The sequence below is a fragment of the Physella acuta genome, unplaced genomic scaffold, assembly GCF_028476545.2.
Source record: "Physella acuta isolate Inbredline_101_S28 unplaced genomic scaffold, ASM2847654v3 ptg000891l, whole genome shotgun sequence".
NCBI classification, from domain to species: Eukaryota; Metazoa; Mollusca; class Gastropoda; family Physidae; genus Physella; species Physella acuta.
The window spans coordinates 72,650-97,710 of NW_026732408.1; the positions used below are offsets into that span (position 1 = coordinate 72,650).

The 25,061-nt window shown below is 32.8% G+C and overlaps 1 protein-coding gene across 1 annotated transcript; it reads right to left on the bottom strand.

The window, feature by feature from the left end:
- Positions 1 to 616: 616 nt before the first annotated feature.
- On the bottom strand, positions 617 to 22,702 carry LOC131952837 (phosphatidylinositol transfer protein alpha isoform). Its single transcript, XM_059315724.1, has 10 exons — positions 22,582 to 22,702; positions 12,875 to 12,905; positions 12,119 to 12,306; positions 9,255 to 9,354; positions 7,892 to 7,969; positions 6,175 to 6,255; positions 5,978 to 6,067; positions 4,410 to 4,505; positions 3,406 to 3,528; positions 617 to 3,280 (listed from the first exon to the last, which is right to left on the bottom strand). Exons 1-10 carry the CDS (start codon positions 22,611 to 22,613, stop codon positions 3,227 to 3,229), a joined length of 873 nt encoding a protein of 290 aa, XP_059171707.1. The 5' UTR covers positions 22,614 to 22,702; the 3' UTR covers positions 617 to 3,226.
- Between the last annotated feature and the right edge of the window lie 2,359 nt (positions 22,703 to 25,061).

Genomic DNA, 25,061 nt, shown 5'->3' on the forward strand with positions numbered 1-25,061 from the left:
ACGTTTGATCATCTTTGCAATAAACATTTTGATATAACACAACCTATTTTCGATAACTTTCCATTGAGGACCATAGGGACATATATGTCCCATGCTGTATCTCAAAAACTAAGATATCAGAAAACCGTTAACATTTTTGGAATCTGCGTGTCATTTTACTACAAAATATGTGCACAAATATTTAACATTATGCCTGCATTCCTTGTGGCCCTGAAAAGGTTAAACTCAAGGCTGGCCACAAAGATGGGCTACACCTGGAGTCAAATTGAGAAAATGGCAAGGAAGAGAGGACTCAGGAGATCTTAGTTGGCAGCCCATTCCCCAGCCAGGGCAAAATTATTTGTTTAGTGCAGGGGTCTCCAAACTCAGGCCCGCGAAGTTCTCTTATCCGGCCCGAGGAGATCTTTTTGTCTTTTTTTGTTTGTGATGGCTGAGGAACTTTACCCAGAAAAAATCAAAGACATGCCTGGAAGAAACTGGCCCCCGAACTGAAATTTGATAGTTAATGCGGCCCTCGGAATGAAAAGTTTGGAGACCCCTGGTTTAGTGCAACTGATATAGTAGTGGGAAAACTGTTTTGTGCTTAGTGAATCAACAAAATCAACAAATGCTCCTATGGTAGGTGGTTAACAAAAAACAGAAACATTTTATTTTTAACTCAGGAAATTAATGCAAGTAATTTATACTGTAAAATTAATTTGTATCTACTCTAATAAATTTTTGAATTAAAAAGCTTTTTCTTGTTTAAATCTTTAAAATCAAATTGACAAGTACATAATTACAAAAATTGTTCTGCTTTATAATAGAGCACTATAACATGTAAACGTAAAATTCTTTAAAAAAAAAACCAGCAGTTTATTACCTTTTTTTTTTTAGCTTAAGATGAAGATTTGGTTTATTAATTGAATGAGCACAAAGAAAAAAAATACTAGAAATTATTGGAATAAGATTGAGGCTGGGTATGAGGTGGGAAATGGATAGAAAATAATTAGCAAATAGTGAACTACAAAATGTCACATCACACCATTGAGCAAAAAAAAAAAAGGCCTACTCCAATTATATTAAATTTGATCTAAAGTTTTTCTCAGTCATATTGAAGAAATTTAAGTCTACCAATCACAAAAGTTAAGATACTTCAATGCCCATTCTAACTATTGAGTTTTGTAATGGAATGTATCACTTATTGCATGTAAAATCCTAATACACCTAGTTTTAATAGCTTAATAAATAATATAAATGGCTTAATGTGACAGATTTGAGTAAAAAGCAAATAGACATAGCCACAATAGCATAAGTATTTTTTTTTTAAAAAGAATATTTTTTCACTACAACATTCACCTCATTAAATTGTTTCTATGTTCTATGAGTAGGTCAAACAATGTGCAAGCAAACAAAAACACTTAATTACAAAAAAAAGAAGGAAAATAAAATTGGCATGTAATAAAACTTTTGTGTATGCAGTCATTAAATTACTGTAACTGTAATATACTTTAGGATGTTAGTAATCAATATTAAACAGTATTGCATAGGATATTAGTTTATTTAAAAAAAAAAAATTTTGCCTAGCAATTAGAATGCAATAATGTATCTATGCACAATGACTTAACTGATTCATATAAATATCCACTTAGTATACTTCATAAAATGTATGACTATCAATATAATGATTGGTGACTACACAAGAAAAGCAGAATTATACTTAGAAACGTTCAGAGTTAAAAATAAAATTCTAGCATGAAATATTACATTAAAAACATGGTATAAGTTACACAATATGGACAAAGTATCTAACATTTCTTGATGTTTACAAAATACATCAATTACATTTTATCAAAGCTAAATTTTCATAAACCAAGATGTAGCCAAAAAAAAAACACTGTTAATTTAGCACATTTTCAATGCAGTTAAAAATCATCTTGTCATGCTTATTGCTGTTTTAGAAACAATTTGCACACAAAAATATTCATTAAAATTATTTCAGAATCAGAACTTAAGAATATGGCTCCCTATATACCACCCTCTTTTATACTTTATTTCTTCACAGCCTTAACCCCAGTAAAGTTTACCTCTAAAGAATATCACCATACAAGTCAAATAATATAAGCATACTATACAAATCCACCAATCTACAAAAAGCTTATTTAAAATGCAACAGTTTATAAAAGCAATGACATAACCGCAACTGTATGGCTTCATTATGACTTGAGGTATCAAATATACATGTACTGGTATCAAACAGTTTTTTTTTTACTGTAAACATAAGCACTAATGAATGAACAGGATGCAACAAATTTCTGAACCATGATCTACAGCTGTTCATATAAAAATGTAGCGCAAATAGCATTTCACTATGCCTTGTGCCAAGGTTCTCAGTGATAAATTTTATAATAATTCTTTATATTGCATTAAACAACAATAAACTGTGATGATTATATGAATGTTTCATTGACTTACTTTTAATTATCTCTTTTATTTGGAAAATAATAATTTTTATTGTTTCAATAGAAATAATATTGTTCTGTTAACTTTTCTGTACAAGGGCAATGAACTGAAGAGATTACTTAGAAAATCCAAGTATTAAATATATAAATAAATTGAATTGTTATTTTTTTTATATTGGACACCATTTATTCAGAATGATTCTGGTTGTAGAGCAAAGGTTAAGACACTATAATGTAAAGTAGAAGTAATTCCACAAAATCCTGGATTAGAAACATGGAGCTGAGTTCAAAATAATAAAAATGTACATCGCTGCTCAAATATGAATTGTTAACTCAAATTATAATATAAATATACAAACATAAATTTTTATGCTATTGTGAACCAAACACATACACAATTCAAATACACTAGTGGCAGAAAGATTTCACGCTACAAATATTCAGTAGTTTACACATACAAAATTAAGTTTTAAAAAATTACTTCTATGTTCACGTTTTTCATTTACAGTAAAAAAAAACAAAGAAATACAAATTTATGATGACAAAAAACAACTCTCCTGGAACATACCACATTAAATAATCAATATAAAACACTTTTTAATTGATAAAATCCTTTATCCTAGACAAAAAAAAATTAAAACCAATCAAAGTTATTACATTGTTTAGTCTAGTACAAATTTTATAGTGGGAGCAAAGTGCCTACAATTTGTAGATTAACATTACAAGAACATAAAGAGCCAAGACTATAAGTTTATAGCAATATAGTTTTCTAGCAATCAATATCATCATTTATCCTCCTCTGAAGCTGTCATACCACGTACTGGACCTTCTTTACGTTGCTGTAAATAAACAAAATCACAAACGTCAAAACTAAAAATAGATTAATTGCACAACTTAAAACACTAAAATTGGGTGGTTTATTAAGTAATTGAAACATCCAAACTGCAAATTTGTAAAAGCTTACTCTTTCAAGTTCTTCTTTAACCTCTTCTTCTAATTTCCTAATGTCTGCCATTGTCATGCCATAATACTGATCTGTCCAGCAAACCACTTGGCGATGAAAATTAAGAAACAACCGTTGCTCTTGCTATAAAAAAAAGACAAATTCAGTTTTTTACGAAAATATTATTGCAAAATATAGCTAGTAAACTCTTTTCTTTACAGCCGTGGATGGATCTTTCAACTTCCCTCCTACCCAATCACATACATTTCAACTTTGTAGGAAATTTCCTTAAGCACAGTGTTTACAAGCAGAAGTAATATTTACAAACATAAAACAAAGAATTTCACCTTTAATCCCAGTATAAGGTTGAATGTTTATTCAAAACATGAATAGTCATACTTTAATTTTAATTTACCCAATTTTAACATTTTTGGCAGTATCTTATAATCATCTGTTAAGTAAGATTAAAAAATGTCTGCAATTTAGTTGACACTAATAAACTGAAAGGGACGGAGTGGTCTAGCGGTAGAGAGCTGGACTGCTAACCCGCAAGTCTCAAGTTTGAATCTGGGTTCAAGTCAGTAGACCGTCCCTGAGTCCACCCAACTCTGATGGGTACCTAACTCACGTTAGGGAATGTAAAGGCGGCTGGGCATAGTGCTGACCACACTATCCCTTCATATGCCGAGGTCACAGAAACATGTGGACTCTACTTCACTTGCCCCATAGACCATCAGGTTTGAAAGGGAAACTTTACTTACTTTTTTTTTAATAAACTGAGAATGAATGTTTTAAATCTAGGTGTAAATATTTGAAATCTGAATCACACCAAGTAGTTACACAGCTTAAAGCTAATGTCAAGACTAGAAGCTGACCACAATCAAACAGGTATTGTCAAATTAATGGTATTTGATTTCATTGAAATAAATCTGTAGTCATTTAAAGTTCAAACAAAAAATTACAAACTTTTTATGAAATAATGAAATATTTATAATTCAATTATATATCTTTTTAAAAAAACCTACAGTTAAAATAAAAGATTCCATTCTCTTCTGCAGACCAAACCATTTGAACCAAACTTTAACCAGCTTATAGCAGCACATAACTGGGCTGACATTATTCTGAAAAAGGTAAGAGTATGATCATTCACTAAAAAAAATTATTTAAAGTTGCTGCTAAATTTTCTAAGAAAAGGTGTTTGTATTGATATGGCAGGAAACAGATTTAGTGTTCTAAAGGCGCCACTCATTTTTTAAGCGACTCCTAAAAATTTAAGCCTATGCATTTAAAAAAATTTTAAACCAAAATATTCTTTTTTACCCTAAAAATTATGCTGCAATTAAATTTTTTTGGAATTACAATTTTTTTTTTATTTTTCAAATAATGTTTAATATACTGTTATATTAGTACATTTTTTTGCAAAACTTACTTATAACTTACCATTTTCCAAAAGCATGTTTTATTTGTTTTTTTAAAACTTATTATTTGTATGAGAAAATAAAGAATTTAATTCATCAGGTTGTAGGGAAAATGAATTGGGTTTTGAATGTTTTAAATATATTTTTATTAGAGAGGGAGGTAAAAATTGCAAAAAATCCTGAAATTTATTTACAAATTGAGCCAAGTTAATTTTTTAAAAACATGATCACTGATATCTTAATTTTTATTTTAATACAAATATTTATTTTATTTTAATAATATCTTTAATATAAAGAGTGAGATAGATACCAATTGTGTTCATGCTGCTTCTTCCCCTGGCTCAGTTTAATCATAGAATGTCGTGTGCCACGTAAGCACCAAAGTGCTCAACAGTTAGCCCAGGGCGCCATATCGCACCCTGCTGGGGTGGCGGCGGACATGCCTGATTCAATTTACTTAACAACTATATACCCAAATCTTTTCCATAGTCTATCGCTCTGTTAAAAATGAACGCTCACAGGATAACCTGGGGTGCCAGCGAACGTGCCTGATTCAATTTAGTAAACAACCATAACACCCATTTTATCCTTAATCTATCGCTTTGTTTAAAACGAACTTAGGGGATAGTGCTCACAGAAAAGCCTTAAGCACCAAATCGCACTCTGCCGGGATGCCGCCCGTGCAAAGTGTTTTAAAATTTTTAATACAGAGAATTCTCAGGAGTATTCTCATCAATTCCCCAAAGTTTCATGCCACTCAGATGAGCGGTGTTGAGCAGCATCAGACTTTTACTTTTTATATAGCATATAGAGAGAAAAAAATTGCAACCTCTCTCAATGCCACCCTTGTGAAATTATGGCGATCAGATGAACAGTGTCAAACTGCAAGACTTTTACTTTTATATACAGTATCTAGAGAATTTGAAGTTTTTTTTTCCCTGCAGAAACCTCCGTAGGAGTATTCTCAACAACTTCCTCAAGTTTCATGGTGATCAGATGAAAGGTGAAGTAATGCATAAAAGACAGACAGACATTGTTTTATATATATAGAAATATAGATAATTTTAAAAAGAAATGTTTTAAAAAATGTATAGCTTTATTATTTTAAGCTGTTTTACTGTTAACATAATAATATATAGATACACAAAGTATTTTTAAAACTCGGCTATGATTACCATCCAGTTTCCATTCTTGTCATGGGGCAATGGTGATCTTCCAGCTTTAGGTGAACCAACTAGACAGGGATCCCATTCTGGTTTATAATCCTGCAACATTTTTTTTTTAATTTAAGGGAGGCAGATTTAATATTTTTTACTTGACTTCATAAACAAAAATTCACCTTCAAAGTATTTGTAGTAATCAAAATCCTTACCTTTGAAGGTACTTTATCATTGGCAATATCAAGTTTTACAATTTGTCTTGCCTGCAAGTCCCTCCCTGTCAATCCATGGATCTAGTAAAAAAGTAAAAAATAGTAAGAAAATTCATTTTTCCCCCTCTACCACAAGGAAGAATAAACCAAACTAATCCATTAAAACAAACTCACATAAAGACTCCTTTACATATGGTCTTATAACTCTTTTCTCAACTAAATTCCAATAAAGATTACTTTACCAAAAATTTAGGGGGTAACAAAACTGTTATGTATGGACATAAAACAAGAAAACTTTTGGTTATCAAAACCCTAAGAATCCTTTTTTAAAAAATAAGTACAGAATACTCATCAATTGTAATTGAAAACTTTCATAAACAACTTTTTGAGAGCACAAAGTTTGAATTATGTACATAGCCCTTCAAAACCACAAAATAATTCAGGGTGTGGGTAGTATTTTTAAATTGATTTTGCCGATTTAAGTAATCCAAAATTAATGGTGAAATTTCATTACAAAATGTAAGCTGTGTTGAAATACATACTCATTTTGCAAAGAAAACAGTTGTAAGCATTTTACTTAAAGCATTTTTTTAAATAAATGAGAAAATGCAAAATTTTGGCTGAACATTTTAGAATAAATAATTAACCTTATCCACCATTACTATTAAAAATGTAATTAGTAAATACTGAAAAGTTTTATTATTAACCGCATTGAATATTATGAGTAAAATGTGAAAAATCCATATGAAAGGTTGCCCTTGTTTCCAAAGGACTTTGCCAAAGCAGCTCGTTTACAGTAACCTATAAATATGCTGAGGTTATTCATAGTTAACAAGATGTATGTAGGAAAACCTCTTAGTTTATAGCTATAGCTAAATATTAAATGTTATATAACATTTTATTTTGAAACATCTAGCTAAGTAAACCAAGTAGGCTTGCTTAAGGCAATTTAAAATGTTATCAATTATACAATAATAAACAAGCGATAGTTAAGGTCAGGAAAAGGTGTAAACACTCTTGAAGCATAAATTTAATTTTTTCAGAGATACATTTTTCAAAATAAAAAATATTTGAATCCAATAAAGATTTAAAAGTAATCATACACCTCCTGTAAATATAAAAATAAAAGATAAATGCCACCTTACATTTCATTTCCAATCATATCCCAAGTGCAGAAACCAATTGATTGAAATTAAATTAAAAACAGAATTGGTGTGTTTGTGTAAAGTTTACAGTTCAAATTATATACTGTTTACATTTATTTATTTTTTGTGTTAACAGAAATAATAACAGTAGTTTATTAAAAATAGATCTATACATGATTAGGTCAAAAATATAAATTGACACATACAAAATGATGTATGCATATTTCTCTTAAGTAATTAAAGAGCAATTAATTGGTCTATAATTGATAGCAGGTAACTTAAGAATGAAGAACAAGTTCATCCACTCTCCACAAAAAAAATCAACGAAGTTAAATGAAGGTGTAAAATGAAATATAATTAATGTTAAGTAGAGCAAACTTAACAAACTTTAAATAATAACATTTATCGTATTCTACTCTTTCAATTAAACGATAAAATCAGAATACATTTTTTCCATCAGATAAATCAGTATTAACTAGATCTATAAGGAGGCTGACAGTTAAATATTAACAAACAACATTTCCATACCATTTTTAAATATGACTTAAAACTGTGGTAAAATAAAATCTTACATTAGGTGTGTTGCCATTATCTGGAGCATGAAATGATTCAATAATGATGTAAAAGTTTTCCTTCATGTAGTCTGGATTCTGAAAATATTGTTTTAGACATGTTTTTAAAATAACTGAAAAAAATATAGTCAAACTGGTCCAGAAAAATTTAACGGGAAGATTTAATATATATTATTTTAAATTGATTTTCTAACACAGATTATTATTATTTATTATAATTTGATGTTAAACAAATTTTAAGAAAAAAAGACAAATAATGTTGGCTAAACACTGCGTTTACACTTACATGTATGAAGGACGGTACCTACTTATGTGTACTATAAATGTTATGGGTATATGGATCTAAGTCACTGGGCACAAAACCATGCCTCTTTTTGTGCGCTGGACTAAGTTTTTAATTATTAGACATGTTCTGAATTTTCAGAGTGCACATGTATGGAAGCATAGTAATCAAATTCAAATTCTTTTTAATATCGCTCAGTTGATTGCAAAATGTAACTTAAATATAGAATTCTTGAATTTCTGAGCATTAACTTTCAAATTTATAATTTCTCTCTACTAAAAAAATATTTTATTTTAATTATTTCTGTAATTAAAACCCAAACTTGTTTTAATGCCTGCTGTTTTATTAAACATTTTATTAAAATCAAATTTTAACTGAAGAAATAATAATTAATTATAAAAATGTTATTTAACAAAATTTATTGTTGCATGTTATTCTTCAATTTTCCTCATCATATATTTTGTTTAGAGTGTATCAACTTATTTATTTCCCATTAACAGAGTTACCAAAATGGAAATATAAGTATTGAGCGATTTCAAGTGATACATACTCTACTTCCAGAACTCTTAAAAATTGATAACCGTAGTACCATTTCAGCTAGGTTGACAAAATTTCAAATAAAAGTATTAGATTGTATATAAAGGTTCCTTTCAAATTTTTGAACAATTTCTGTCAATCTAAAGTGGTATGTAGTGGTATATATGTAATTCATATTAATTTTTTGGGATATCAGAAATAGCGTAAATTACTACTTCCTGTCGACGGAAACTAGTGAAAATTTGACAGGAGGCGGAGAATTTGTTTACTTATCTGTGAAATTTTGTCTCACTATCTGAAACAGTACTCAAGTTATACAGAATTACAAATTTGATATAATACTTATATATGAAATTTAATTAACTTAGCTGTAACAGTACACAAGTTATCGTGATCAGACATACATATACACATGCATACGGACAAAATTGCAAAACTATGTTTTCCGACACAGGGAAGTGTAAAATGTCAAGATTTGATTTTTGCATTATTACAATACTTCCTCTATACTTCGTATTCGCGAGAGCAAAAAACAATCCTTACTGTTAAAACAGTGCGACAATATGGATAAGCATTCCAAGCTTGTTCATGAATCTCCAAAGAACCCTTTGGTGCTAATAAACGAACATAAGCAGGTACTTTTCTGAAATTGAATTAAACAATTAATAACTCATATTATTTTTTAAAATTATCTAAAAAAGGTTATAAAAGCTATAGTATTGTAATTGATAAAATTGATTGGTTCAACAGAGCAAATTTAATTTTAGTAAAAGATATACATTTAATGTTCAATATTTCATTTCAAACAATTTAAGAATTTTTTGGTTGTTGTGTTATAATACTTTTTTTATATTGTTTGATACATTTTAATTATTTTAATTAATTTAAATCTTATGTTGTTCAACAAGTTGTATGTTTTAATTAGAGAAGCAACAAAAAAAATGTCACAAGTACAGACATGCCTATCCCTGGTGACCAAAAGTAATAACAGTCATACCCAACAAAAGAGTCCATTTAATTGGACACTTTCTTTATCTTTTGATCAACTAGAACAAACTTCTACAAAAAATCAGAATGAGACGCGATTTTTCATTAAAAAAAAAAGCTGAATAATTCAGTTTTTGCAGGGGGCGGTAAGTATGTCTGCAAGTAAATATATTTCATAAGGTTAAAAATATTTTCGACCAAACAATTAATAATGTAAGGAAACAGAAGATAGATGTTTAAATTTATTAAATAAATCGACAAACAGAGTTAATTGGCAGAAATATATTTTTACAATAAACATCAAGATGATGTCAGACTGTAGCAGGGATGCCACTCTTTTTTAAGCTGACTCATTTTTTAAGCGAATCCTGAAAATTAATTCCCAATTGTTACCAACCCTGAAAACAAAACTTGAAATTTATTATTAAATCAAACACTGAAACACAATATCTCTGTAACAATCGTCAAACAAAAATTAATATTTAAAGTGTTGTGTATACATTTGTTTAAAATATTTTTAGACCCATCTCTACCCCATAATGTGCTATTCTACAGACCATCCCCCTCCCCAATGCACATAAACCACAATACCTTGTTTATAAATTTGTTTAGTAGGCCTGAACTATAAAAGGTGGTACAAATGTACACTCGGGGTTCTTACAACATTTTAAAAATGAAATCCCAGACCTTTTCCAGACTTTTGTTGAAAAATTCCAAACTTTATACAGATGTGTTATTGATTAATTTATGAAACTGATGCAATAATGTTTTCTCATTTTAAGTACAGTATAATGACATTTATTTAAGCCAATTGAGCTAATGTCTATATTGAATTTTCTCTAGCCAAATTGACAGAAAATGACTTTTCTAAGGTTATCTACCCCACTTCCCCAAGAATATATTATTAAAATAATTGATTAACATGAGGAAACCATTGTTTCCAACACTAACCTTAGTTGTTAATGATCTAATTGTTTTCAATTAAATTATTACTATTAGTCGTATCAATCTATACTAATAGTTTCGCTGTCTGTGTATCTATCTATCTATATCAATCTATACTAATAGTTTCGCTGTCTGTGTATCTATCTATCTATCTATCTGTCAAGAACGCAATAGAGAAAACACAAGCAAAATAAAAACTTTCATAGTAAAAAGAAAACAAAATACCACGTCACATGGAGCATATAGTGGGAAATATTTCAAAGCAGAGGAGTGCACACAATAATATGACGTCATTGATTCTCGAGTAAACATTGAATTTAAAAAAAAAACATGTTTTCTAATCTAAAAAGTGTATCATTCTGTATCATTCCCCCTACCCCCACCACCACACACGGTGGAGGGGTCACAGCAGTAGTCCAGACATCAGCAGGCCTGTCTAATACGGCATAGCATGAACCGTACCACAACTTATATCTCCCCCCCCCCCCAGCCAATCAGTACAAACTACGTACTTGCAGTCAAGGTGAGTTCACACAAGTTTAGATATCAGTGACAGTATTTACATGGAGAGGCAGGTTAGTCTAGTCATAACTGTCATCATTTGCTAATCATTGGCTAATTTTAAAAAAAAAAACAGTTTTATGGAAAGTGAAAAAAAAAATGGTCGCAATAACCGAGATGTTTGAGTGACATCGCGTAGACTAAGGCTAGTCATGATTAAAGACGCATTTTGCCTCGCAAGATGGTTTCCTGCTAAAAATTACTGTCTATAGGATAAAGACCTGCATTGTAACTTTCATACCAATCTGATTTTCTATTATGATTCCTTAAGTTTTTTCAGCTTCGGCTAAGAAAACGAAAGAATCGGCGTAGAAATGATGTCACGTCATGTTGATTACAAGCCTAGCCTTCACAGCAGTGGATATTATACCATCTACGTATGCGCGAATGGCGTTAAGGGCATAAGCTGTAAAAATGCTCAGGAGTCTTGCTAATTAAAACAATTCTCAAGTTAAAAACGTTCTTTATTTTTTTTTATACCACAAACCCGGTAATTTTCAAACTCCAATTTTGCAAATCTGGAAAGTGAAAAAATACAATTTTCAAATCCGGTAAGCCCGGAAAAGTGGCACCCCTAGATTATACTTACTAGATGAGTACTATATAGTCACTCAATCCGGTTTAGGTTATACATATTTACATTCAGAATTAAAGCCAAAAGATTCAGTTTATCAATTAATGTTTTTCACAGTACAATTTTTAAGAAGTTTTTGATCAAAATGTTACAACCTAACAAAATGTTACAACCTAAATGATCCAGTATACAGTGAGTAAGATAAGCTTAATAAGCAGGATAATCTATGACCATGCAGTTTTAATGACCTAAAATTTCGGGAAATCTCCTAGACCTCCCTGAACAGTTAATATATTTTATATAAGCACATAAAATAGTAACGGGGAACAAAAAAACTTACTGTGATAAATGATAAATTTTATGTGTGAATTGCCCTGTGGTATATTCTTTGCCATTTGCTTCCAGCTTTGGGATAGGAACATGTGTTGACTCATCAAAAGGTTCATTAACTCTTACTTCTACACCTTCACCACCACCAGTCTCATTCTTGCTAGCTTGAGCCACCGACCATAACTGACCTACATGAAACTGACAAGACATACATTTTATATTAATGACAATTGTTAAATTAAATTGCTTTCAACTTTTTAAATTCATTGTAAATCTGTAGTTTTCAGCTACTACAAATTATTTCACAAAAAAGACACAATCAGGGTTGAAAAGGTTCTATTGATTAAGTACTATTTCAGATTTTCAGGTAACAACTGTATATGCCCAAATATTTTTAAAAAGTAATGAGTCTAATTGATTTGGGTGGTTTGAACTTAACTATTTATATTTTGCTAACATGTAAAATTTTCTCTTGATAAAACATGTGAATTACAAACAAAAAAATGTTTCAGAAGAATAAAAATTGTATACTGCCTTTTTATAAAAACTGTTATTATATAGAAAATGTGTGGTTTCTAAAGCAGTAATATAGAGGAATTTTTTCCACTGCTATGTTTTAGGTCAAATTGTTTTGAGTTTATATGATGACGTATGGATAAAGGTCAATACATGAAGTCCCATTGTTATACATACAATAGCATTAAACAAACATGCACATAAAGTAAACAATTCTTTTGGAATAACTCTAAAAAAATTTGTTACATACCTCTTCTACTGACATAGGGAGCACAATCCGACTGAAAAATTTTAAAAAATATTATTAAGTATAATTCTAATAATTTCTATAAAAATAAAAAGCTCAGTATAATTATTGTAAGAATATGTAATAACCTCAGAAAGGTGCCATCAATCAGCAACAAAATTCTGACCTAGGCTTTATTGCATAGGGTAAAGAAAGGCACTAAGAGCCCACTTTTTAGCACCTGTACATTTTAAAAGATTTTTACAAATCCAAGTATTTTCTAATATTGAAATTAATGCAAAACTATTTTAACACATCTTACACAATATAAAAAATTATATTGTATTTTACAGCTTATTTCATATATATATACATTACTATCTACTTTTATTGCTGAGAATTCAATCAGTATAGTAATGCTCGGTAGTTACACGATTCAGAAAAAAATTTTGTCATTATCATTAGGCTTTTTTAAACCAGTATGATAAAATGGAGGTCGATTCTTTCATTGAAATATACAGGGATGCCACTCATTTTTAATGTGAATCCTGAAAATCAACCCCCAAAACTTTACTAATCCTGAAACTAAAATTTGAAATTTTTAAAACCCTGAAATTTAATTTCGCTTGGAATTTCAAAATAAAATGGACTATTATTTCATTCTTTTTTGAGACATTTGATTCATATCATGTTCAATATACATTCCTTTAAAATGGATTTATTTTTTTAGTAACAAGCTTCAAATAAAAAAAGGATTAGGATTGTGCATACAACAAAATTAGTTTAGAATAATAGTACCATCTCTAGGCCTACCTCATAACGCGTTATTCTAACCCCCCCCCCCCCCCCCCCCCCCATACTTTGTCTTATATTGGTAATACAAAAATGTGTAGAAATATCTAACAACTATTTTAGCATGCTTGAACTTCAAAAAGTGGTAGCCTACACTACAACTGTACACTGTTATAAGCCTGCTTTTATAACATACTGAAGTATTTAATTTTTTAGCACTTCCTTATCTTGATTTAAAGTATGTAGTCAGCCAACTGTTAAGTACAAATATTGTGCTAACCTCTACATCTTTTTATTGAATAATAAACATACTATATGCACAACCCCTAATAAGTTCACTGGTTGTCACTGTTACATACATGGTTGACTTATAGTTATTTAGGGCTTTAATTATTAACAGCCACAACAAAAACCTAAAACCTTGTTTTCCCAATTAACCACTAATGGGGTCATCCATAAATGATGTCACGCTTTTTACCCCCTCCCTCCCCCCTGTCATCACATATAGTCACAAAAAGTCAGACCCTGTCCTCTAAAATGATGTCACACCTCAGTCTACAACCCCCCCCCCCCCCCTCAAAACTGCAGTTGAATTTTTCTTCATATACGATATTTTTCCAAAATCTTGTCTGAACTTTGTCAACATAGAGTATTATAAATTTGTAATCAATTCCTATAACAATTTATTAAAACAGTTTTACGGCTAAAATTTGTTTTCTGACATAGATTTTTAATAGTGCAAAAGTGTGGTGTCACACCACCTGAACCCCCCTCCCCCTACGAGTGTGACGTGATTTATGGACGACCCCAATGTCCCCACCTTTAATATACATGACGTAAATATTATCGTGGAAGTTGTAAGTAAGTTCACATAGCATGTCTGTTGTGTTGATTTTGTGTTTTAATATGGTTGTTTTGAATTGTTTATTATATGCCTTTATAGTAATTTTTTCTTTTTTTCCCCAATATAGTTGAAATGAATAACTAATAGACCTTTTCAGACTTAAGTGTGCATCCAAGACAACAACAAACTTTTGACACCTTTTGCAGTAATCCATTCAATATTAGATTGCCCATAAATGATGTCGCTTTTACAGGGTTAAGACAGCGTACACTATTACAGAACAAATATAATGATGAGCACATTGTTTTAGATAGAAATTGTGATTTGTGGTGGGGAGAGGTTGAGTACAAACTCAGCGATGTGATTGAGAAGAGTCAGGTTTTTTTATGGTGAAAACTGGGGATGGTTAGGGGAGAAAGACACCCTGTAAAATAATGACGTCATTCATTGGTGATACATTTAGGCCTAACTGAAGGCTAAGCGGTTGGCTTTTACTATCAAACCATCCTTAATTATTTAAATACTACAGTTTTCTGTAACTGCTTTGTTTGCTTCCAGCTTTCATTAGTTTTTTTTTTATATATCTCTGTGGTCGATTTCCCCCCTCCCCACCACTAATCATTACTAAAAGCCAGTCAAAATACAATGATGTCTCAAAGTTCCACTCCCTTAGTTGTTCAATTCAATTTAAAAAAAGAAATGTTAAACATATGAGTCACATTTCTTTACTCCACCGTTTCATCTCAAACTCAGCATATCATAACCAAGTTCAAATCAAGCTCTACCGTTTTGAGACTTTCCGCATTTTAACAGACTATAAAGTCGAATAACATTTAATTCGATAATTTGATAAATCACTACCACAGTTATTCTTAACCCGAGCTCTATCGAACCCCAGTGGTTCGGTGAGTCAGTCTCAGGGATTCGGTGGAGGTCAAGACACACACCTGACTCATATGATTCACGATCAGATTTTGTTAGTGAGGACGATAGAACAATTAAGAAGGGTCTAGATATGTAAACAGCAAGCCGTGTCGCATTTCTTGAACCCCACCTTTTTTAATTAGGCCTTAGTATTGTATTTTAAACAATGCTTATTCCAAGTCTTTTTCTGTGCTAGATCTAATTAGGCCTACTGGCAATTTTTTTATTTTTAGACTTGATCAACCTCGTTAATACTGTTGTGTTAATTGAAAATATAGGAATTGTGTGCAAAATTTACGCAGTTACTCAGTAATTACGTAGATCGATATCAATAAATGAAGTAGTATTTATTTCCTTTTAGCAGTCTTTTGATACAAAATGTCTAATATTTTATTTACCAATACATTTTGGCATTTAGCTGCGCTGGCTAGCCTAAATATGTGCTTTGACCTTATTTGGAACATGTGCCCCCGCAACCAGCCGCGGTGTTGTTTACAACTTTGCATGCTTTACTTCAATACGCAATAAAATATGATCAAAATAAATTTATTGTCTGTTTTCTTTGTATTATTTACATACTTTTCGGCATCGGCCGATGAAACATGCATTTTATAAGCCTTTTGGTAGATTTGACAAAATATTAGTGCACGAAAAGGCAAATAATTAATCTCCATTTTTTAAAAGGGTAATTTTCCCTCATTTTGAAAAGACACTTTGCGATTTGAACTATAAAATAAATTTAGGCTTCAAAACCGCTGTTTTGACACACCGCTCCGATGCCGTCACGCCTTACCAAAACGCTTAGAAACTGCGTGTTTCATTGGCCGATGCCGGATGTAGTCGAATCCCGGAGACTGGTACAAGCAAATAACCGTTTTTTCATTTGTTGTATAGTAGTTTTAATTATCGATTTTAAAAATTAAATATTATGTTATTTCAAAAACACCATTAAGTTCCTTACCCCTTAAGAGAACATTTGACACCATATTTAAATATCTAGCTTACTCAGTTGACCAGAAAAGAGAAAATTTAAAAATTATCCTAGAATGGAAAATGAAATCCAAAACTACGCTCTTGCCCCTCCAGCTGGCACAACAGGATGTCGTGGACTCGTGTACACAATATTTAAATGCTGCCATGGTAATTGTGTCAATATAGGTTATTTACTCACCGGAAAATAACAAAAAACAACTCGTTGATAATAAAACTAGATCTAGATATTTATTAAATTGGTAAAGGAAAATATACATTACAAAATTTACTCTACGTGTTATTCATACCATTTTATGAAATAATGAACGCTTGCATAAATCAAATGACCATAATAAATAAAAAATAAACGCTTAAAAAAGCCCTTAAACTGATTATTTAGCGCCAAAAAAAGGTCGTTGAACGAGCATTGTTTAAAATATGAAGCAATGACAAAGGCTAACGGCCAACAAATAAGTCTAAAAATCGCCCGTAATTAGGCCTAGCTCAGAAAAAGGCCACTGAACAAGCATCACAAATTGTATAGACGAATAGGCCACGCAGCGTTGACGAGGTTAACCACCGGTCATGAATTAAATTCAATGCAGCTACTGTCAGCCCACAGTGAAGAAAAAAATCAATATACTAATACAATAATAATGTCTATAATTTTACTTTTTCTGTAGCATTACAATTGAATTATAATTAAAATACTAGACTTAACAGTTCATTCCGCAAAAACAAAAACTAGTTGTTTCTGTGAGGTAACTAGCGTAACAATGTCGTCATGATACTAAAAATAGCAGAGGAAAATTGTCGCATGGTTACTCAAGGGGAATTGGATTTTTGGAAAAGGGAATCAACAATACTGTAAATATACATGGTAAACATCTCAATTATATATTAATCTAGTGTTAGTCTAGCTGTTTTCCCTGTTGGAAGGTTGATTTTGGCGGCGGTTCAGTTTTTACGGAGAGTGCTCCACTAGAAATCCTCTCATTATTTACAACCACAAATCTCACGTTTTTTTCAGGCATTTTAAGACATATTATCCATTTTATAAGCATCTTGCATTAAAATAATAAGAATTTGCGAGATCAACAGTTTTTTTCATAGGGGATAGGACCCCTAAAATAAACGTAAAAACTGCCGGAAAACGACACGTGACGTTTAAGGGTCAGAGGTAAATCCTGCCATCTAAGCAACGAGCCCGGCTAAAGGTAACTGTAATTACTCATTTTAAATATCTCCATTATATATTACTACTTTTTTGCCAGGGGGTTTCGACTGTGTACCGGACCGTTTGAAGCGGCAGTTCAGTTTTTCCCAAGAATACTTGACAAGAATAGCGTGTATTAATTAAAACCACACATCTGGCGATTTTTTTCGGCCATTTTCAGGCATGGTGTCCATTTATTTAGCATATCGCATTAAATAATGAGAATTTGCGATATTAGCAGTTTTTCATTTGTCGTGTATAGGACCCCTATAAAAATGCAAAAAACGACGAGTGACGTTTCAGGGTCAGAGGTCATCACGCCCTCTCATCAATGAGCCTGACTATTGTATAGAGGACCCCCAAAAAAAATTAAAATAGGAAAAAAACGGAGCGTCACGTTTCAGGGTCAGGTTCTGACTTCTGGTTTTGTAACGAGACAAATACTAATATTCAAAAACATAGGGCGTCATAGGGACCTATTCATTAATTCACTCTCCTCCACATTACTATAGGCCGCCTCATTGCTTAGATGGCTGGATTGACCTCTGACCCTGAAACGTCACGCGTCGTTTTCTGACGGTTTTTACGTTTATTTTAGGGTCCAATCCACGACATATGAAAAAACTGTTAATCTCGCAAATTCTTATCATTATTTTAACACAAGATGCTAATAAAATGGATAATATGCCTTAGAATGCCAGAAAAAATCGCTAGAATTGTAGTTGTAAATAATGAGAGGATTTCTAGTGGAGCACTCTCCGTATAAACTGAACCGCGGCCAAAAACGACCGTATAACGGGGAAAACGGCCCGTATAACAGTAGATTAATATATAATTGAGATATTTACCATGTATATTTACAGTATTAAAGATGATTTTTACCAAAAATCCAATTACCCCGTAAGTAACCATGCGACAATTTCTCTCTGCTATTTTTAGTAACGTTGCATCATTGTTACGCTAGTTGCCAGACAGAAACAACTAGATCTAGTTTTTTGCGGAATGAACTGTTAAGTCTAGTATTTTAATTATAATTCAATTGTAGCATGTGCGGAAAAAGTAAAATTATGGACATTATTATTGTATTAGTAATTTTATTAGTATATTGATTTTTTCTTCACTGTGGGCCGACAGTTGCTGCATTCGTGACCGGTGGTTAACCTCGTCAACGCTGCGTGGCCTATTCGTTTATATAATTAGTGAAGCTCGTTCAGTGGCCTTTTTCAGAGCTAGGCCTAATTACGGGCGATTTTTAGACTTATTGATCGGCCGTTAGCCTTTTTCAATTTTCATTGCTGCGTATTTTAAAAAATGCTCGTTCAGCGGCCTTTTTTTTGGCGCTAAATAATCTGTTTACGGGCATTTTAAGCGTTTATTTATTTTATTTTTTAAGCTAGATGTAGATCTAGTTAAAAAAATAATCTAGCATGCCTGATATGAGAACTTTAAAAAAAAAAAAAAAAATTACCGAACTTTTAAAAAAATGATCAGAAGTAGGAAAGTAGGTCTGTTTTTCAATTTGCTTGAAGAAGGGGGGGGGGGAGGAGAAGTGAAGACACCGACCATCTCGTGTACACGTGTTCATTCTATGACGTGTACTATAGGCCTGCTGAAGTCACGGTGACCCCGCGACCGTGGTGGGATTTTTCATCAATAGGATAGTAAACGCAAGCAAGCAATCACGCGAGTGACGATGTTTGGAGATTTTATTTAAAAAAAAAATCACATACGTCATGTTTTCAAGATGAAAAAAAAATGTAATGTAAAAAAAAAAAAGACACTAATACCATGTATGAACCTCAGCTGCCACACTGTTGACTCAATATAATGTGAATTGAGTGTAAAATGTATTTGTATTTATAAACTATAATATATAGCATATTTATTATTTAAAATTAGAATTTGAAATAAAAATATTTATTATGGTCATTTGATTTATGCAGGTGTTCATTATTGCATAAAATGGTATGCGATGATTACTTATACCAGTGTCTGACAATATGTTCTTCCGGCCAATGATCTGCGTTGTACCGTGAAGTCTAAAAATAAAACGTCAACATAAACAAACTCACTTTGGCCTAAATAGGTCGCGCTAGGCACCGAGAGAACAGAGATGTGTAGTTTTTGTAACATAAATACTTTTTGCATAGTGATTATGAAAATAATAGGATTTGGAGAGGTGCCATAACAAAAAAAACTATCTCCCTTCATTATCATTAGTGCTAATTAATTAATTAGCTTAATTACAATATGTTAATTATGCTAATTACTTCGTTAATGCACTTGTGGGTTCGTTTATAAGGTGTGTTTTTTTTTAAAGTTTTTTTTTTTTTTGTCTTGAAAAGACTTCTTGAACTTAAATATTATCATGACCAAATTAATTAATTATGTTAATCCAGTGATTATTTACAATGGTCAACATTTAATTTTTATTCTGTACTTTGTGGGGGGGGGGGGTTGGATACACCCCTCCTCCCCCCCCCCCACCAAGCGTGGCCAGGTCTGAGATATTTGTAAACAGTATTATTTTTTAAACAGCCTACCACCCCTCCCCGACCCGAACATAATAGACAACGATCTATAATACTTTATAGAACATACATATATTTTACTAATTCCCCCCCCCCCCTTCTACGTGGGACATAGGAATCGTCCATAAACATCGTCACATTTCAGAGTCGGGGGGTGGGGGGTCGCAATTTTTATTGTAAACTGTGGGGAGGAGGAGGTAAACTTCGTCAAAAAAGTGACATCTTTTAAACTTTCCATGACCACTGCGTGTATATTGATTATTAAATTCCAATCCCAATAAAATGTAACAAAAATCGTTTGACCGCGTAGATAATCGTGGTTATAAATATGTCCATGTATTTTCTTTTTTCGTATTAATAACATAAATCAGGCCTTTTTTGGTGCTTGAGAATCTTTACAAAGCAGTACAAGGTCAAGGCCATATGCAAATTTGCTTACGTCACTTTAAGTAGGTGAGAATAAAAAACACACAGCACTCATCAAATTTTAAAAATAAATGCCCTCCTTTTCAAACATGTTTCTTGTTAAACGTATAGCCATACATAAAACAAAATGTGTTCACATTTTCTTAACCCTTACCCACTTTCATTTACAAATAATATTTTAAATAGGTTATCCTTATGTCAGGGCCAACTAATTAGGCACAGGCCCCAAACCAATAAAATATATTATTACTATTAACATCCCGGGCCGAATGTGTGTTACACCTAGAGCCCTAGACCTACACGTCTGAGACTTCGAGGGTCATGTGGTGATAAAATTGCAGATCTAATTAATATTCATAAATGGCGTTGGAATAATTTTTTCTGCATGGATATGATGTCGTATTTTGTAAGTAGGATATTTTTTTTCTTTTTATTAATTATCTATTATCTATACCTCCATCAAAGCGTTTAATCAATAAATTCAGCCGCTAAGCCGCTTTTCATCGAAATACTAGATTTAGATGTCGGGTGTCCATCTAAACTTTTGAGACATCACGTGACCTCATTTTCCCGCCTTGACCACTTTGCCATCGATCGGTTACAGTTTAAAATTAATTACATACCAATATCCCCACGTTCTAGATAATGCAAATTTAAAACCCTGCAGGGACAGCATTTAACACCCGTGTCTATAAAGTTAACGTTTCTTTGTAGCTTTACGTTAAAAAATTATATTTTGGCATTTAGCTGCGCGGGCTAGCCTAGATCCGTGCTTTGACCTAATTTGGAACACGTGCCGCGCAACTCTCTGCGGTGTGCTGTTGACAACTTTGTTTGCTTGCTTTACTACAATACGCAATAAAATATGATCAAAATAAATTTATTGTCTGTTTTCTTTGTATTATTTACATACTTTCGGCATCGGCCGATGAAACACGCACTTTATAAGCGTTTTGGTAGACTTGACAAAATATTAATGCACGAAAAGGCAAATATTTAACAATGATTGCTTTTTCGGACGGCAATATTTTGAGATTTTGTGGCGTCATCATTGAAAAAAACGACTATCTCCATTTTTAAAAAGGGTCATTTTTCCCTCATTTTGAAAAAACGCGTTGCGATTTGAACTATAAATTAAATTTAGGCTTCAAAACCGCTGTTTTGACACACCGCGCTGATGACGTCACGCCTTACCAAAACGCTTAGAAAGCGCGTATTTCATTGGCCGATGCCGGATGTAGTCAAATCCCGGAGACTGGTATAAGCAATTAACCATGGTATGAATAACATGTAGAGTAGAATTTAATAAATAATAAAATAACTAGATCTAGTTTTATTATCAAATCAACCAGTTACTTTTTGTTATTTTCCGGTGAGTAAATTACCTAAGCTGACGCAATTACCATGGCGGGAATTAAAAGCTCGTGTACACAAGTCGACGACGTCATGTTATGCCGGTCGAGGGCCAAGAACGCTGTTTGTCATTCATTTTCCATTTTTGATTAATTTTCAAATTCTCTCTTTTCTCGTCAACCGAGTAAGCTAGATATTTAAATGTGGTGTCAAATGTTCTCTTAAGGGGTAAGGAAGTTAATGGTGTATTTAAAATAACAGAATATTTTATTTTAAAAAATCCATACTTCAACCTACATTACTAGTTTTGTCAGCTAAGGTTTTACCCTAGATATCTAGTCTGACCACTAGATCTAGTAGCTGGACTACCTAGATCTAGTGGCTAGTCCTCTAACTAGCTAGAATCTCTAGAAGTACTGAGTTAACTGCTGAGTATTAGATTCTAGACTAGATCTACTAGATTTTAGATCTAGAGTCTAGAAAGTCTAGCTAGTCTAGTCTAGATCTAGATAGACTCTAGTTACTCTAGCTAGTAGATTCTAGATATCTTGGGCTCTAGGCTACTAGACTCTAATCTTGTCGAGACTATTCTAGACTAACTTTCATCTGTCAAATCAGAAAAAGCACCAAGCGATTAACCAGGTACATATCTATAAAATTCAAATCCACTTACAATTCCTTTATAGAGTGACTTTGCATCTGCATTTTGTTTCCTTGCCTACGACAACAATTCTTCTCGGTTCAACACACGGGGTGGGATTGCTCCAAAGTGACGTCATCCATAGCCCTAGCATCTGTAAGTTTCGTATTTCAAATATATCTAACAGTAATGATTATTATCAAAAATATCAAATAATAAAGCAAGTATAATCTGAATCTACATAATTTTTATGTATGTTGGTGTATTTTGGCTTAAGTAGGAGTTACCTTATTTTAACATTATGAATACATACACTGAAGTACACGCCCTCGCGTAGAGCGCTCTAAAATTTAGACCTCAAGAAACTCGTAGTGTGATCTAAGCCATTGTGAGCAGGGGTCGGCAACCTGCGGCTCGCGAGCCGCATGCGGCTCTTTTGATATCAAGATGCGGCTCTCCAGCTCATTGAACAAATACTAATAATCTTAATAAAAAAATAAAATGTTTGAAATTAAAAATATGTTAGTGGCTCTTTAAAAACAGGGACATTTTGAAAATTGTAACTTTTGGCTCTTCCGCTTCAAAAGGTTGCCGACCCCTGATTGTGAGGAACGAGGGGATGGATTCGTCTAGTTCAAATTATACATCTACATTCACATAAAGCCTATGTTTAACTCACGCAGAGGCGTAGCGACCCCTTCCTGCGCCCCGGGCGAACTTTTTATTTGGCGCCCTCATATATATATATATATATATATATATATATATATATATATATATATATATATATATATATATATATATATATATATATATATATATATATATATATATATATATATGTAACTAGTGGAGTTACCAGGGACGATAAGAACGTATTACAGTCTGTCAACTTTGACATGACCAAGGCCAAACTGGGCTGACGCAACAGTGCAGGTGGTCTAATAATCGGATGGTACGACAGAGCTGCGCAATTAATATTCTGATGCAACGATTAGAATCGATTACGAATACGATTACGAATACGATTACGAATACGATTACGAATACGAGGAGATAAAATAGGAAGGAGACAGTTGAGAACCCGGGGCAGTATCAAGTTGGTTACTGAACGGGGTAGACGTATTGTGTTATGTGAGGATAGGAATTATGGACACGTGCATTCTGTTATGTGAGGACTAGTGAGGACAGTGGGGGTCAGTTGATTCATTGTATTTTTGTGGAACATTGGTGCATTGTTATGTGGAGCATTTCTATTGATTCATGTAATAAAGAGATCAATGTAAACCTGCATTTCCGAGTATCTATATTGTGGTCGATGTTGTGTGCTGGTCAAAGGTAGCACGAGTAAATACACTCGGTAACATTTGGCTCTGTCAGCAGTGAAATCGGTAACATTTGGCACTACAAGCAAATAGACTCGGTAACATATATATATATATATATATATATATATATATATATATATATATATATATATATATATATATATATATATGTTACGGTCAAAGCCCGAAGTGCGGCCAATGCGTGGATTGGCCGGCCAATCCGCGCATTGGCCGGCTCTCTTGGCCAAAGCCCAAAGAACTTAGCACTAAGATCGTATTTCGTACATTGGCCGGCCAATGCGCGCACTGGCCGGGACGTACTGGCCAAAGTCCGAAGCGCTTAAACTTGACAGCGTATTTCGTACATTGGCCGGCCAATGCGCGCACTGGCCGGGACGTACTGGCCAAAGTCCGAAGCACTTAAACTTGACAGCGTATTTTGTACATTGGCCGGCCAGTGCGCGCACTGGCCGGGATGTCCTGGCCAATGTTCTATCTAGACTAAGTTGTGATCGCATTTTCATTATTCTGGGTGCGTTTTCATTGAGAGTAACGTATTGTTTAGCTCTTGTTTGTATAGCATTCAATATGCAAGGCGACATGGATCAAAAGGGCCGTCAGACCATGAGACAGACATAGCAGATGGCTGTCAAACGAAAAAAATGTAAATCCCTGTTAGTTTCCATATATGGGCTCTCGATAAAATAGTTACTGAGGAAGATCTTGAGAACATTGAACAAGAAATAGAGGTTGCCATAAATGCAACGACATCCTCAGCTAACACATCTACTGCCGTAGCGGAACGCCCAGACCAGTTGCGTGACAATAATGTGGCCAACAGATTCTATATAGTTTGTGAAAAACATTGTAGTGCAGCTCATTCTTTTGGATCCTGTGGCAACCATGTCCATGCTCTTTGTGGAATACCCAATAAAGCAGACGAAGGGTACGGAGGGAACATTACCTGCAGATTGTGTCACAACAAACAAGACATCATGGAACACAGATCAACAGCTCATACTGGCTTGCAAACTCAAGGTGCTAAGATGCTTAAAACATCAAATACAAAATTTAAAACTGATGAAGTGGGTGACAATGTACGTATCCGTTTTCCAGATGTTGACAGAGGTCACGGTGATCCCCGAAGCGTGATTGCAGTTGTCATGAGCGTCGAGGGCGGTTTCT

Bases quoted from the DNA above. Each gene is read 5' to 3' on its own strand.
- LOC131952837 (XM_059315724.1), bottom strand. From the start codon at position 22,613: ATGCAGATGCAAAGTCACTCTATAAAGGAATT. The intron at 6,068-6,174 runs GTAAGGATTTTG...AAAATGTTGCAG, and splicing joins ATGATAAAGTACCTTCAAAG to GATTATAAACCAGAATGGGA. The intron at 3,529-4,409 runs GTAGGTTTTTTT...TTTTTTTTATAG, and splicing joins TGGAATCTTTTATTTTAACT to CAAGAGCAACGGTTGTTTCT.